The 15,386-nt window shown below is 47.8% G+C and overlaps 1 protein-coding gene and 1 pseudogene across 1 annotated transcript; one reads left to right on the top strand and one right to left on the bottom strand.

Annotated features, from left to right (window-relative positions):
- Positions 1-2,395: 2,395 nt before the first annotated feature.
- On the bottom strand, positions 2,396-2,962 carry LOC126507602 (40S ribosomal protein S9-like; annotated as a pseudogene).
- Positions 2,963-7,190: 4,228 nt separating this feature from the next.
- On the top strand, positions 7,191-13,098 carry Shisa2 (shisa family member 2). Its single transcript, XM_050152276.1, has 2 exons — positions 7,191-7,549; positions 11,228-13,098. The coding sequence occupies exons 1-2, from the start codon at positions 7,216-7,218 to the stop codon at positions 11,779-11,781; spliced, it is 888 nt and encodes a 295-aa protein (XP_050008233.1). The 5' UTR covers positions 7,191-7,215; the 3' UTR covers positions 11,782-13,098.
- Positions 13,099-15,386: the final 2,288 nt, after the last annotated feature.

The following is a 15,386-nucleotide window of genomic DNA, read 5'->3' as shown; positions in this document are numbered from 1 at the left end:
CTAATGCAGCGACCCTTTGACACAGTTCCTCATGTTGGGGTGACCCCTGACCATAAAATCATTTCATTGCTATTTCATAACTGTAATTTTGCTACTGTTAAGAATCGTAATGTAAATATGTATTCCAATGGTCTTAGGCAACCCCTGTGAAAGGGTCATCTGACACCCAAAGGTGTCTCAACAGACAGATCAAGAGCCTCTGCTAGAAGCGGATTCATATAATGTGTGTTCTTTGCGTCTGTCTTTTGTCTACACAGTGTTTTCAAGGTCCATCCATGTTGAGGCATGTACCTAGGTTTTACTCCTTTTGTAGGTAAAATCTTATTGTATTGTATGAATTTAGTCCATTTGGTCTATCCACTCTCCAGTTAGCAGATAGCCAGTAATTTCCATCCTTAGGCTATTGTGAACAGTGGTGTTGAATATTAATGCATAAGTTTATGTATGGACATATGCTTTCAATGCTTTGAAATGTATATATTTGAATCAATGGAATGGTAGGGTCACATGGCCATTCTGTACGTAACTTTTTTAGGAACTGTCAAACTGCTTTGTACAATGGATAAGCCGTATCTCATTCCACTAGCAGAGTTTGCAAGTATCAATTTTACCATATTCTCATAAGCACTATTTTTGTCATCATCATTATTTCCATCCTAGGAGTAATGCTATCTATATCTTGAGGTTCTGATTATGGCAACTAGTGACTAATGACAAAGAATATCCTTCCCTGTGATTGACCATTTATTGGTGAGGGAACTGTTCAAAGCTTTTGTAAGTTGGGTTGTTTTTATTTTCATTCTTGAGCTATGGAATGTTTATGTTATAGACACTAGACCCACTATATATGATTTGCAAATCTTTGCTGAAAGGTGTGTGTGTGTGTGTGTGTGTGTGTGTGTGCCTGAAGATGATGCTGGATGTCTTTCTTGATCACTTTCCACTTTATGTATTGAGATAGGGTCTCTCATTGAACACATGGATTGCAAATTCTGTCCAGTCTTTCTCCTAAATTCTGGGATTTTGGTGTTGCGGAATATTCCTTTACAGTGTGTGAAGATGTGCCACTGTGAATAGTTTAATAAAGAGCTCACAGGCGGGAAGAGGTTGGGTGAGACTCTGGGGACAGAGGTCTCGGGGAAGAAGAAAGGCAGAGTTATCAGCCAGACACAGAGGAAGCAGGACATTGAGGAAGAGAGGTAAAAGCCACGCTACAGCACAGAGACTAACAGAAATGGGTTAGTTTAAGTTATAAGAGCAAGTAAGAAACAAGCCTAAGCTAAGGCTGAACTTTCATCATTAATAATAAGTCTCTGTGTCATGATTTGGGGGCTGGCAGTCCTAAAAAGCTTGCTACATTGTGGGCAGCCAGTGGACCTGCTGGGGTTATAGTCTACAGCAGCAGTGGGTTTGAAGGAGATAAACTCCGGTCCTTCATGTTTCCATTACAACTTCTTTGCCCACTGAGACATCTTCCCAGCCCCGTTGCAATCATTTTTTATAAACTTGCCCATTTTGCCTTCATGTATACAAAATTTCTAGATGACTTCTAACTCCACATTTCTAAAAAGAAAATTTAAAACAGTAAACATCCTAACAGGAGTTGTATACAAAGATGGAGCAAGAGGTAGAGTTAAAGTAACCAACAGCAAAAAAAGAAATAAAAAAATAACATAACTATTTAGATTTGAGCGTGTATTGGGTAACAAATACTGGAGCTTCAAAGAACATTTAGCATAACAAATGTGAGATTTAGGGGCTGGAGAGATGGCTCAGTGGTTAAGAGCTTTGCCTGCTCTTCCAAAGGTCCTGAGTTCAATTCCTATCAACCACATGTGTTCACAACCATCTGTAATGAGATTTGGTGCCCTCTTCTGGCCTGCAGGGATACATGCAGGCAGAACACTGACTACATAATAAATATATACATCTTCAAAAAAAAAAAAAAAAAAAAGAAACGTGAAATTTACAATACTGCTCCTACTCATGAAAAAAAGAAGGGAGAAACGTGAATGAACATTACATTCTTCTGCTTTAAGAGACCGCTGCTGTGTGTGTGTGGAAGGCGAGAGATTTCCGGTCTTGCTAAAACCCACAGAAAATCAGGTGGAGCGGAAGCTTTTACGACTACCAGCCAGCCGAAATACGATGGCCTCCATATGATTCACATCAACTCCAGATAGCAGTTAGGACTAGTCAGAATTAATTCATTAGTCTTGTAGTACTGGCAATCAACCCAGGGCTTGTACTTGCTAGGCAAGTGCTCTTCCACTTGCCACAGCCCATGCTTGTCATTTCTGGAGACAGACAATTTTCAACAGGTGCTAGTGAGATGTCAGGAGTTTCTTTTCTTTTCTTTCTTTTTGTCAAGTGTCGATTCTGTTATATTAGTCAACTAGACAGTCCTCCAGTCCGGGAAAGTGTTAATTTTATCCTCTTCCTCCTCATCACCTACTCCAGCACCACCAGGGCCCTTCTTCGCATTCTTCCTCTTCACACAGCCTGAGCCGCCACCTTAAGGAGAGAAGAGGGAGAAGTCAAAGTGCTTCTAGGCAGGCAGCGAAGGATGGGTTTTCACTGATCACCGTGCTTTTGGACCCTGATATCACGCTGGCGGATGAACACACCGGCATGACTTGTGTCCGCATAGATTTGGTCAGGTCCAAATCTAAGCTGGGTTTGCAGCCGCCTGTCCAAGAATTCCTCAATCTTCAGGCCCAAGGTACAATCCAGCTTTATCTTGTTCTCATCCGGCACCCCAGTGAGAACAAGTGGCCTCGGGCCTTATGAAAAAAGACGCATGATCTTGACCAGGCTAAATCTGACCCTCCGCGCCTCACCTTTGTTCGGGAGCCCACAGTCTCTGAGCAGCAACAATTCCTGGTTGAGACATAATTTTTTCGACAGATTTCCACGGGGTCACATAAGTCTTGTGACAAACCCTACTTTGGACAACCGGCATATTGACTTCCCTAAGACTGCTGTGCCAACAAACTTTACCCACGTGACAAAGACCAGAAGTTTCTTTTAAAAATTATTTTATTCATATAAATGCATCTGTATATGCACCTACAGGAAGGAAAAAATAGCCCGAGAATGTTTTATAGAATTCCGGTTTTAAAAGAGAAGGATCAGACTTTTGCATGTTTTAAATATGTCTTGGTCAGACCGTCTAGATTTTGGTTTTGGTTATAATAACCCCAAGCACTGGGTGAGAAACAAAGAGAAGCAAATAAGAGGTGCACAACTATTTGTTGCTGCTACTCATACGCTACAGGAGCTAGTTTGGGTATCTTAGGAGAAAATAGTGGAGAAAGTCAGCTGGCCTGTGAAGGAGAGTGAAGGAATTTCTTTAGGTTTCCTTCAGAAAGAGCAAGGCCATCTAAAACCCTCGTTGCAGCACCCACAATAGAAAAGTAACTGATACGCTATTTCTTAAAATTTCAACACAGCGTATTAGGTACACAGTAAAAATAAAAACAAGCCAGGAGATGAGATAGAATGAGTGGGATCTTTGAACACTGGAGACAATGATCACATTGAGTCACAACGACACAAGTCTCCCCTTAATTTGAAGGAGATGTAACTCAGGAGCAGACATCTGTTTAGAAGGGACAAGACTTTGGGCCCAACCCCCAGCCCTGGGTTAGAAACGGAGAGAAACAATCAAAGAGATATACAGTGATTTAAAAGAGAAAATGAATCTCCTCAAAGCCCCACACTTCCAAATTTACCTATTATACACTAATAGTTGACTATTTGGGGAAAAAAACCCAACAGCATTGTACTTAAACCACGGTAAAACCAAACCATCTGACCAACTCAATGTGAAATGCTGAGGAATTTTTTTTCATGAATTCTGGCAAGCCATGGGTTTTAGAGACCCAGACAAATGGGACAGGAAAGGGGGGGGGTACAGAGCAAGCACTATCTGCACTAAGTACAAATATCTTGTATCAAACAACAATCAAGGAAAAGACTTCAGGTGCTCACCCACTTACGGGAGATTGGAGTTTTCTGGCACTCCCAGGTGGACAGATCACAACTGTCTGTAACTTCGGATCCAGCGGATCTAACGCCCTCTTCTGGCTCCTGAGCTCACACGTGTACATACCCACTCATAGACAAACATTTATACACATAATTATAAAAGTAAAATAAAATTTAGAACAGTATTTAACCCTCAGAATACCAAGTAAATCAACTTATACTGATATGGAACATGGTAACTATGGCAACCAGAAGGTTGGTAAATGGTCTTTGGAGTCAAGCAAGAAATGAGTGAGTCCAAGAAAATCGATACTTTCTGTCAGTGCGGGCTGGGAAACTTGTCCTCACCTATTAAATCAGCAAAGCAATGTCTTCCTTCTAGGGTGGCTGTGAGGCTTAAATGAGAGCACAGATGTGAAACTCTTGACAAGGTGCCTGGAATATAGCCAGGTCCCAGCAGATGGAAGCTGACAATACTGACCAAGAGAGTGACTCCCTCTGACAAACCTTGGCTTGTCCCGGCCTCAACTTAAATACCAGTCCTCCGATGTTTCTCTTGGCCTTTTCTCTTGACTCTGTGTTGTAAAGGGCAGGGAGATGGATCAGTCGGTAAAGCGTGTGCTATACAAGCCTGAGGACCTGAGTTTGAATCCCCAGCACCTACAGAAAAAGGTAAGTGTGGTGGCATTGGCCTGTAACCCCATCACAGGTGTGTGGGTGTGTGCGGGTGTCTGTGTGTGTGTGTATGTGCACGCGCACACGTGCATTCGTGTGCGTGCATGCATTGAGGCAGAAGCTGGGGCGCAGGGGCTCAGACAGGCAAATCTCTGGAGCTTATAGGCCAAAATCAGTCTAGCTCAATTGGTGAGCTCCAGGTTCAGTAAGATACTTGTCTCATAATGGAGAGTAATTGAGAAGAAGGCCTAACATCAATCTCTGGCCACCACACCCATGCTCATGTATGTGGACATAGATGTGCACACCCACCTCTCACACAGAGATTGGCCGTGAACATGGCTGCTCGTAGGTCCCATCATACTGTATTGTTTTTACGTGTTTGATTATGTTTCAGTCCAAATTCTCTCTCATCTCAGAGACCTTAGGGTCTGCCTGCGTTTATGGTCAGACCAACCTGATTGTGCCCCATGTCATGTTTGGGCCTGGTTAGTATGTGGGTGGGAGACCACCCTGCTCGAGGGAAATGACCAAGGTGTCTGGCTTCAAGGACGCCACACAGAATGTGTTTATGAAATGAATGGCTCCTCCATGTTGGAGTTGTGTTCATTTCTGAGCTTATAGAAGATTGGTATTTGGTCCATTTAAAATGCATGGTTTCAGGACTGGGGGTGAGCTCAGTGGTAGAGCGTTTGCTCATCGGGTGCAAGCCCTGGGGTGGTACTTGGAGGCAGCTTAAATAAGAATAAAGCGTTTTGTGGGAACAGCAGGCACGCAGTCCAATTTTCTCTGCAAACATTTTGGGGTGGTAACCGGAAGGCTAACTCTCACTGTCTGAGGTGAGGGGGTTGTATTAAGAGCCCTATAATGGTTTAACCCAAAATGTCTTTGTTATGAATAAAATTGCTTTGTATTCTGTAGCTGTCGACCTGAACAGGGCATGGGTGTTAGTCGCAGATAGGGTTTTAATTAAATACACAGCGAAGCAGAGTCCAGCAACATCCGAGGGCTCCTCCTTCAGGGGCTGGGTCCAGAATTTCCACGGACTGACTCCAGGCTGAGAAAGGCACAGTTGGTCCTGTAAAAATACTCATGGCTACTTCAATAGTATCAGCACCTGTTCCTTTCTGCAAGGGCGGAGCTGTTCGTTCCTTCTTAGAGTCTCTTGTGTCTGGATCCTTGCCTTCCTGGCTGCAGCTGTCTAAGCCTCCGAGGTCACATGTTTCACGGGGGCACCTTTCTGCTGGACTTCGGCAAGCACCACACCCAACTATGGGGGAGGCAAATAAAGTGACATAGATCATTTAGACTGACCAAACCATTGGTGTCCCTGCTGACCTCTTCACTGTCCCGTGCAGTGGCACCAGGAGGCCACGCACGCAACTTAGACCATATTCGTGTTTTTCGTGAGCCCGGAGGCTGGAAGCTGTGCAAGACAAGTCTATCCGAGTGACGACCGTGTCGTCTGTAACATGGAAAGTAATTAGTAATTATCCTTTGGAGGGTTGTCAAAGTAACTGGAAATGTTGGATGTTGGAGATTCGCAGCAAACTTTTGCTTCTGCGCTCTTTGCTTTAACTGTGCTTCCAAGGCGTGGCCGACTTAAAAAGCGTTTTCCACACGTCTGTTCAGTTCACTTGCAGTGCTGCCTGGCCACCGCCACACCTTTGGTGTAGGGAAGTGAAGGGCTGCGGGTGTCCCCTGGAGTCCCGAGGCGGAGGGAAGCCCTCGCAGCACGCATGCGCGCAGGGGAGCCGCCAGCCCCTCTTAAGAGGGGAGCGCAGCGCGCAGCCCGGCAGTCGGAGTTGGTTTGCAGCCGTGCTGGGCGAACGTGGGGCGGCCGCGCGCTCCTCCGCTCCCGTAGCCCGAGGGACTGAAACTTCCGTGGGCGGCTCCCACTGGAGCGCACTGTCCCGGGCGCACCAGCGACAGGGAGAAGGAGACGGGACGCGAGCTGCAGCAGAAGCCAGGGCGGGCAGCCCGCTGGCCCCGCGCCCAGCAGCAGCCGCGGCCGCCGCCAGCCGGGCGGACTCCGGGACTGCAGGGGAGGTGCGGACACTCGCAGCGTCCCGAGCGGTGGCCGGAGCCATGAGGAGGATCGAGCCCGGGGCTGCGGAGCTAGAGGGCGGCCGGCTGTTGCACTTGCTGCCCGAAGCTCTGCGCACACTGCCCGCTTCTTTGGTGGCTTCTAGCCCCGGAGGTAAATAGAGGAGAGACGCACCACAACCGCGCGGGACCCCGACACTGAAACGCTCCAGCGATAGCCTGGCTCCTGATCCGCAGCGCGGCGTCCCCTCGGGGATGCCCAGGGAAGGTCGGATCGCACGCCAAGCCTCCAGGAACGTTCCTTCTGTGATGCCCTCTGAAGGCCAAGTCTAGCCGGGACCGGCTCACTAGCAAGGAGGGATGACTTAGACCCTGGCTCTGCAGCCTGGGTGTCGCGGCAGAGGGGAGTGGCTCGCACAGAAGGTCCCTGGCGTCGCTGAGCCACAACTTCTTGGGGAGATCTACATCCTCCAGAGACATCACCCCCCAGCCCAGGGCAGTGCCATGTGGGGCGGACGCGGCTCACCCGTCACCTCTTCTGGGCACCGCGCGTCGCTGCTGCAGCTGCTGCTGGCGGCGCTGCTGGCGGCGGGGGCGCGGGCCAGCGGCGAGTACTGCCACGGCTGGCTGGACGCGCAGGGCGTCTGGCGCATCGGCTTCCAGTGCCCCGAGCGCTTCGACGGTGGCGACGCCACCATCTGCTGTGGCAGCTGTGCGCTGCGCTACTGCTGCTCCAGCGCCGAGGCGCGCCTGGACCAAGGAGGCTGTGACAACGACCGCCAGCAGGGTGTGGGGGAGCCTGGCCGGACAGACAGAGAAGGCCCGGACAGCTCGGCAGGTAGGGCATCAGCGACCAGGTGCAAAACGGGAGGGCAGTTACTTTGCCTGGGCAGCAGGGACCTGGACGCTTGGAGAGTTTAGGAAAGGGCCTGGTAGCAGGAAAGACTTAGTTTTTTGTTTGTTTTGTTTTGTTGCTCCCTACTTATTAACTTTGTGTGCAGTGGGGCAAAAAACTCGAGACAAAACACGTTGCTTCTGTTCAGGGCCTTCCCTTCCCCGTGTCACCAGTTTTCAGGGAACTTAATGGCAAGGGTGTGACCCCTCTCTGGAGAAGACCTTCCCAGGGTTCTCCTCCAAGGCGCCTCAGAAGGAAGGTAGTTGGGAGGGTAATGCTGGGTGGGGGGCAGTTTTCCGTGGGCGAAACTTCACCTCTTCCCCATGAGCCAGTGCACAGTTCCCGGTGCCCACCTAGGCCTCTAAGGAATCTGGTTGGTCTCCTGAGGCAGACTTGATAGATGTGACGTTGGAGCAGTGCCCAACTTTGCTCACTGAGGCTTTGATTATTTAACAGTCAAAGCCAGAGTTTGAAAAGAAGCCTGTCAGATAACTTAGCAGATTGCATTTCCTCGTGAGACGCATCCCCTCAGTGGAGAGGCTGCCTAATCAAGTGTGTGTGTGTGTGTGTGTGTGTGTGTGTGTGTGTGTGTGTAGGAGTAGCATTGCCCGAGCCTTGGCATTGCTGGCTTCTGGTTGGCAGGGCCTCCCGCCCAGCAGCTTTTTTCAGTTGGTGGTGTCTTAGCAGTCAAGCATTTTTTAAGTTCGCCGCTCCTGCTGCCCAGAGTCTGAAGAGAGGAGAACTGAGGGTAATTCTAGAGAAGGTACCATCTGAACTTCAGCTCGGCTTCGCAGAGTGTGTGGTCTGGGAATAAAGCCTGCAGAAAGGAGCCAAATGGCTACAATAAGGTGTCTGTTAAGTTGGGCTTGTTAATATTTTCTAAAACGTCGGGATGGCGTTGATCAAAGCTGGAGGCAGCAGCTGTGCATTACTGCTGCTGTGGGTCATGGGTACCCTCCACTCTGCGCCTAGGTCATGGGTACCCTCCACTCTGCTCCTAGGTCATGGGTACCCTCCACTCTGCTCCTAAGTCATGGGTACCCTCCACTCCTCTCCTAGGTCATGGGTACCCTCCGCTCTGCTCCTAGGTCATGGGTACCCTCCACTCTGCTCCTAGGTCATGGGTACCCTCTGCTCTGCTCCTAGGTCATGGGTACACTCCACTCCTTTCCTAGGTCATGGGTACCCTCCTCTCTGCTCCTAGGTCATGGGTACCCTCCGCTCTGCTCCTAGGTCATGGGTACCCTCCACTCTGCTCCTAGGTCATGGGTACCCTCTGTTCTGCTCCTAGGTCATGGGTACACTCCACTCCTTTCCTAGGTCATGGGTACCCTCCGCTCTGCTCCTAGGTCATGGGTACCCTCCGCTCTGCTCCTAGGTCATGGGTATCCTCTACTCTTCTCCTAAACCTTCCCTTTAAATGTCCTGCTCCCTTCACAGCCCTGCTGCCGTGAAGGACAACGTGCCCAATTAAGCTACCAGGGGCTGGCTCCCGGTAGCACCGCATTCTTTACCCCTGTATAGTTATTTACACTTCCAATTAAAAATCCTGGAAAGAGAACAGTTATTTCTCCCCAAAACTCATTATGTGGGCCGAGACTGGTTTCAGCTAGTTTTTGCTATCGTATTGGAGGTGAACCTCACCTGTGTTCTTTTTGTTTACCTCGTACAACATGTGGGGGCTGCTATCTCAATTTAGGGAGTGAAACATTTATAGCATGTGTAGGAAAAAGCTTGCCTTTCGCTGCTCCCGCCCTGGACTTACTTGGCCTGCAGGGCTAGTCTAATGAGCACGGTACAGCTGTGGGAGCCAGCTGGGCTGCAGATGGCAGCAAGCCTTCCAGTCTGCTGAAGGGACCCCAAGTGTACAAGTGGCTCTGTTCAGCCATGGCCACTGCCCACTTGTTCCGTACCCATGAGATATGTTCAGTTGTAAGTCATTATTTCTCCGTGGTTCTGTGCGGTGTGTGAACAGCGTGACTCCTGGAACGGTGTCTCTGTGAAGGGTCTTCGCAGATCTGACCTTTGAGGTGTGGGCTCCGTGCTGCCCCATCAGAAGCGCTGGCAGCTGGGCTCCACCAAGGCTGGTGGGACCCATGCGTGGAATGCAGTAGAGAGGGCTGGGCTCAGTGGTGGACCGCTTCCTTAGCATGGGTGAGGTTCTAGGTTCAATTCCCAAAACCTCATGCCCACGCCCAACCCCTGCCAACAAAGGGAATCAGGAACACACCAAAGGCAAGTTTCTTGGATGTAGGTAGAATTCCACAGGAGTGCCTCAGAGGTTTTCTGCAGGCTCCTCCTGCCTACTTGTGTCCTGAACAGTTGTCGCACCACTTGCTAACATGACTTGCTAGCCCTATAGAGTTGCCATTCCTATAGCTTCCACAAACATTTTTAACTTTTATTTATTTTAAAATATAATATAAAATTAAAAATATATATTAAGACAAAGTCTCACATTATAGCCCAGGCTGGCCTGGAACTTACTGTGTGGCCTAGGCTGGCCTTGAACTCAAGACGGTTTTCTTGTTTCCGCTGCCCATGTGCTGAGGTTAAAACTGTGAGCCACCATGCTAGGGCCCCAAAATGTTCATTTGGTTGGTTTTTATTTTTTTCTTAAATAATTATAAAATGAAGTTCATTACTGGTTTTACTAACAGGCTTTTATTGCTACTTTACAGTTTTATTTTTCAGACTAACTCAGTGCCCACTGGCTCTTTCTAGCCTTCCCTCTTCCCCCTCTTCCTCAGCCTCTGGCAACTATTTTCCTGTTCTCCCTTTTTATTAAGATGGGTTTTTAAGAAATTTGTGCACTTTTTAAATATTACATTTTTTTTAAAGAAAAAACTTTTGTCTATTTTTGGGGTGTGTGTATGTGTGCGTGCATGCGTGTTTGTGTTGTGGCATGCGTGTGGCGATCAGAGGACAGGTTTTTAGCAGAAGACTCTCTCCTTCCACCGTGTGGGTTCTGGGGGTTGGACTCAGGTCGTTAGGCTCGGTGGCAAGAGCCTTTATCTGCTGGGCCATCTCACTGCCCCAGTGTTAATTACTGTGCTTGTCTTTCCCTCCCGTGACACTATGTCTCATATTCTGTTTGGAAATGATAGCGGGTCATAATCTGATCTAAGTTACTTGTTTTTTTTTTTTTTATTGTTCTGCCTGTAAGAGAAGAAACTTGTTAAAAATAATGTCAAGAAGAAGTCAAGGAATGTGCAGAACTTCCTAGAAGAAAAAGACAGATTTAGAGACATGTAAACTCGGTTCCATTTAGACCCTGGGGCTTCCTGTTAGGGAAGACTTACGTGTAGGCTGCTCGGCTACTGCACGATCATCTAGATCAGCCTGGAAGGGGTCTGGTGTTAGATTAGGGGAATCTAAGCGGGATTATGAAGTTTAGCTTCTGGGGGCCTTGCCACGCCTTCGGGGGGGCGGCCTTGGCCACTTTCCAAAGCACTTGGCCCTGGAAGTTGCGTCTTGCGTACTGGTGACCAAGCTGACCCAGCCTTCGTCCTTCGCTTCTGAGTGCACTGTTATGCACACCTGTCCCTGGCGTTCGCCGCTCACTGGGTCCTACGATAGTCATATGTGAGCCGTAACGTTACGTTTCTGCTCTCTCTCCAGTCCCCATCTATGTGCCGTTTCTCATCGTCGGCTCTGTGTTCGTTGCCTTCATCATCCTCGGGTCCCTCGTAGCTGCGTGCTGTTGCCGATGTCTCCGGCCAAAGCAGGATCCTCAGCAGAGCCGAGCCCCAGGGGGCAACCGCCTGATGGAGACCATCCCCATGATCCCCAGCGCCAGCACGTCCCGGGGGTCATCCTCTCGGCAATCCAGCACAGCTGCCAGTTCCAGCTCCAGCGCGAACTCGGGGGCCCGGGCTCCCCCAACCAGATCACAGACCAACTGCTGCTTGCCCGAGGGAACCATGAACAATGTGTACGTCAACATGCCCACAAACTTCTCTGTCCTGAACTGTCAGCAGGCCACCCAGATTGTCCCCCATCAAGGGCAGTACCTGCACACCCCGTATGTGGGGTATGCGGTACAACACGACTCTGTGCCCATGACGCCAGTGCCCCCATTCATGGATGGCCTGCAGCCCGGCTACAGGCAAGTCCAGCCCTCTTTTGCCCACACCAACAGTGAACAGAAGATGTACCCTGCAGTGACCGTATAGCTCGCAGGGCGTGGAGTAGACTCCTTTATGAGACCAAGCAAAACAAGGCCAGGTTCCAGTGCCAGAAGTCGGCATGAGTCGGTGGTATTTTCATCGGTGCTCTCCTGGATGACTTCATGTGTAGGAGAACGTCTCCAGAGCAGCCTCTCTGTGCACGGTTCCTGACTCACAATGGAAAGACACAGCCCCTGGAGTTGCCACCTGTATCCTCAAGCATGTGACAAATGCTTGAGCCCCTAAGTGCCCTTGAGGTGTGGCTGCCGGAGTCAGAGCTTCTCTGTGGCCATTGTTTCCTTCTGTTTCAGCTGCACGAGAGAACACCTGTTACCTCCCCTTCACCTAGGCTGGTTTTTAAATCAGTGTTCAAGGCTGAAAGGAGATGCAAATACTATAATTATTATGAAAAGAAGCCGGTTTGAACTCGGACACTAGTTAGCAGCGAGGCTTGTCTTAATTTCATTGTGAAAGATACAGTTTGTCTATTTTTATGCTTTGGGGGGAGCTATTTTGTGCTATTTTTTAATTTGATAACTGTGTGTATGATCATATTACGAAGTGATTTTCTATGTTAAAGAGATGAAAAAATGTATGTATCTAAAGAAGACATTCAGAATTCTGGGGGGCGGGGTGGCAATGCTTTTCCATGGAGCCTTTTTATTTCCTGGCTCTCCAGTGGCACCTGAGCAGTAATTTGATGCTTTTGTATTGCAATCATGAGCTGCCACCTGCTGTGTTCCTAGTTACTTCTGACTTTGCCATGCGATGTGGCCTGGGGCTCTTTTTTTCTGCCAGGTTTGGGTTAAGTAGTACCAAGGGCAGGGAATTATCGATGTGTAGATGAAGATCGGTAAAAAATGCAGAGAAAGGTACTGTGGAGATGCTCAGTACAGGTCTTCAGTCATCACGGGGACCCCAGACATGAATTGCTTTGCAAATCAGAAGGCTTTTTTATACTCTTGTTATCAGAATGGTCTATTTTTCCAGCAGCAGGAGCTAGGAAAGTCAGAGGAAAAACTCTCCAAGGAGACACGACTCCTGGGTCTTCAGCAAACTCTGCAATCACTGCCAATGTTTTAAGTTATCAAATTCAAGTGAATTTGTATGTTGATTACTTATGGAAAAAATTAAATGTGTGTAAGTAAGTTTTCAGCTGCTAGAAAAGCCAAAATTTGTTCAATAACTGTGAGGTTTGGTCTTCTGTAGGTCTGGCCACAGCATCTGTCATCTGTCCGTCATCTCATGATGACGGGGATTGGGTGACGTTGTTGGCAACCGGTATCACCAGAGATAAGAATCAAAGAGTTTTCATAGCCAAAGCAGGAGAAAATCACTTTAAATTTCTAATAAATATTTTATGGTGTGAATTCCTTGGGGAGTGTTTTCTTTATAATTAGTCATTAGTAGAACAGTTACTTAGAATCATAATTACCGTGAAATTTCACTGTAGCTGGTATCTAGGAAAGTCAGATGTATTTGTGGCAAACCTTGGCATGCCAAAGACTGTTTTTCTTTGGGATCGCTTGTCATCGAGCTAATGCAAAGTTCAGGGACCAGTGAACTGAAGCATCTCAGAAGTAGCCGGGGATGGCACTTCATAAATACTTGAGCTCCAACAAGACCTTATTTATAAACGAGACCTTATTTATATACTTATTTATGATTACACCTATTTAGTGTGTGTGTGTGTGTGTGTGTGTGTGTGTGTGTGTAAAATACTGAGATTTGAAGTTCATGAAATCACAGTGTCTCAAATCAGTTTTCACCCCACCCCCTTCATCCCAGCCATCCCAAAGGGTAAAACCCAGTCTAAACGCTATCTCTACAAAGCCAGGCAAAAGCAGTTTTGCCCAAGGAGTTGTAGGTGGCCAATTCCTAAACTGACACCAGGACTTTGCTTGATGCAGGGTAACCTCTGTGTGCTTCTGAAACAGAGGATGGTTGGTGGGTGCTTGCTTGTATCTGAGTTTCTTCCCTTTTCTGGGTGTTGAAGAAGTAAGTTTTATTAAATAAAATGGGAGTTTTTGCCCAATGAAACCTCATCCTTTTTTCCAAAGATGACGTCACCAGAAGCAATTGCTGAGCTTTTGGATTTTGGGGGGAACTGGAGAGACTTTTAGCTAGCGAGTAGAAGTACAAATACCTGGTTCGAGTATGCCTTCCTTGCTCTCTTGAGAATTTAAAAATTCTGAGCCTCTATGATGTAATTTACATGCAGTCGAAACATTTTACAGTCTGTCTAAAAGGGGGATTATTTGCTGATGGAAAAATAGTCACAATTTCTACTGTGAATAAGCCAGCAGCTTTTCTCTAGCTTTTAGGAGAGAAAAATCAGATCTTCGCAAGGAAGAAGAAACTGACCAGCTCATGTGTTGTAAAGTGTGGACCTAGCTCAGTGGCTCAGGCTTGTAATCTCAGCACTCGGAAGGCAGCGGCAGGGGGACTGCCACAAGTTCAAGGTCAACCTGGTTCAGAGGGAGCCGGCTACAAACAATTGTGAACTGGGCATGGTGGCTTCTCCCTGTAAACCCAGCACTTCGGGTCTAAGGCAGGACAGTTTGAGGCTCTCATGGGCTAAACAGTGAAATGTCTCAAAGAAAAGCACAACAAAATGCAAGGGGAAACTCCACTTTTACTATCTCTACTGCAGGGGAGCAGTTAAAATGTGCCGATCTCAGACTGGGGGATGTAGCTTAAGACTTGACCTGACTATGTGTGGGAGGCCCTGAGTTTCATCCCCAGCCTCAAAAATTAACAATGACATTAGCATCTAGGGTGGTCAACTGGCAGAGACAAATGTGATTCATAGATTCATTCTGCAGCCTGCACCTTCCTTGCCCGGCCATTTCCCACAGGCCCCTTGGTCTCAGGCTTTTAAGATTAGAGTTTTATTTCCTGAGTTCAGTGACCCACATGGCCCTTGTTTCATTCTAAACTAGAATCTATGATTCCCTCAGAACAACTGACAATCAAGCTGTATGTTCACGAGTGTCCTGGACTGTGGGAGGGAGATGGGGTGGTTGTCAAAGCTGAGCCCAACAGGACTTTGGAGCTTGATGCTCTCTCTCCCCAGGTAATCCCACCTTGAACTAGCACAGTGACCTTTTTAGGGTGCCAAGCCCCCAGCCCACAAACACACAGCGATTCCTTGAAGTGGCTCAGCCAACTGATAAACGGCACACACACTTCGGTCTCTCTAGCCTCCCAAGGGATGAAGTTAATGGACTTGGGAATTGTGACTCCTGTTGACTTAGCCTGGTCAGTCAGAATGGCGTCCCTGAAGTGTGTTTTACTGCGAAACCCAGGGCAGACCTCTGTGTGTGGTTTTAGAATCAGATTCTGCTGGGTTCTGGAAGAAGAGTGACCACAAGCAGAGAAATCAGATTGTCCTGTTGGTCATCTGGGCAAAAAGCAAGTCTCTAAGCATGGGCTAATATTACAGGACTTTGCTGAATAAATGATGAGTCTGTATTAATGGCTCATCGAACTTTCTGGAATTAAGAAAAAAATCTGGTCACTTCCTGCATATTCCTCTTGCTTTTTGAGTAATAAAGCAAAGCTGCCCAGTGTGGCGAGGGGAAAGGTCTTGAGCAGAAAACCCAATGCGT

The sequence above is a fragment of the Alexandromys fortis genome, unplaced genomic scaffold, assembly GCF_014885135.2.
Source record: "Alexandromys fortis isolate MF-2015 unplaced genomic scaffold, M_Fortis_MF-2015_v1.1 scaffold_75, whole genome shotgun sequence".
In the NCBI taxonomy this organism is placed as follows: Eukaryota; Metazoa; Chordata; class Mammalia; order Rodentia; family Cricetidae; genus Alexandromys; species Alexandromys fortis.
The sequence above is the reverse complement of the archived record's forward strand: the minus strand, read 5'-3'. Positions and strand labels throughout refer to the sequence as shown.

Excerpts from the sequence above, each read along its gene's own strand:
- Shisa2 (XM_050152276.1), top strand. The coding sequence starts at position 7,216 with ATGTGGGGCGGACGCGGCTCACCCGTCACCTCTTCTGGGCACCGCGCG. Across the intron at positions 7,550-11,227 it reads AGGCCCGGACAGCTCGGCAG|TCCCCATCTATGTGCCGTTT; the intron begins GTAGGGCATCAG and ends CTCTCTCTCCAG.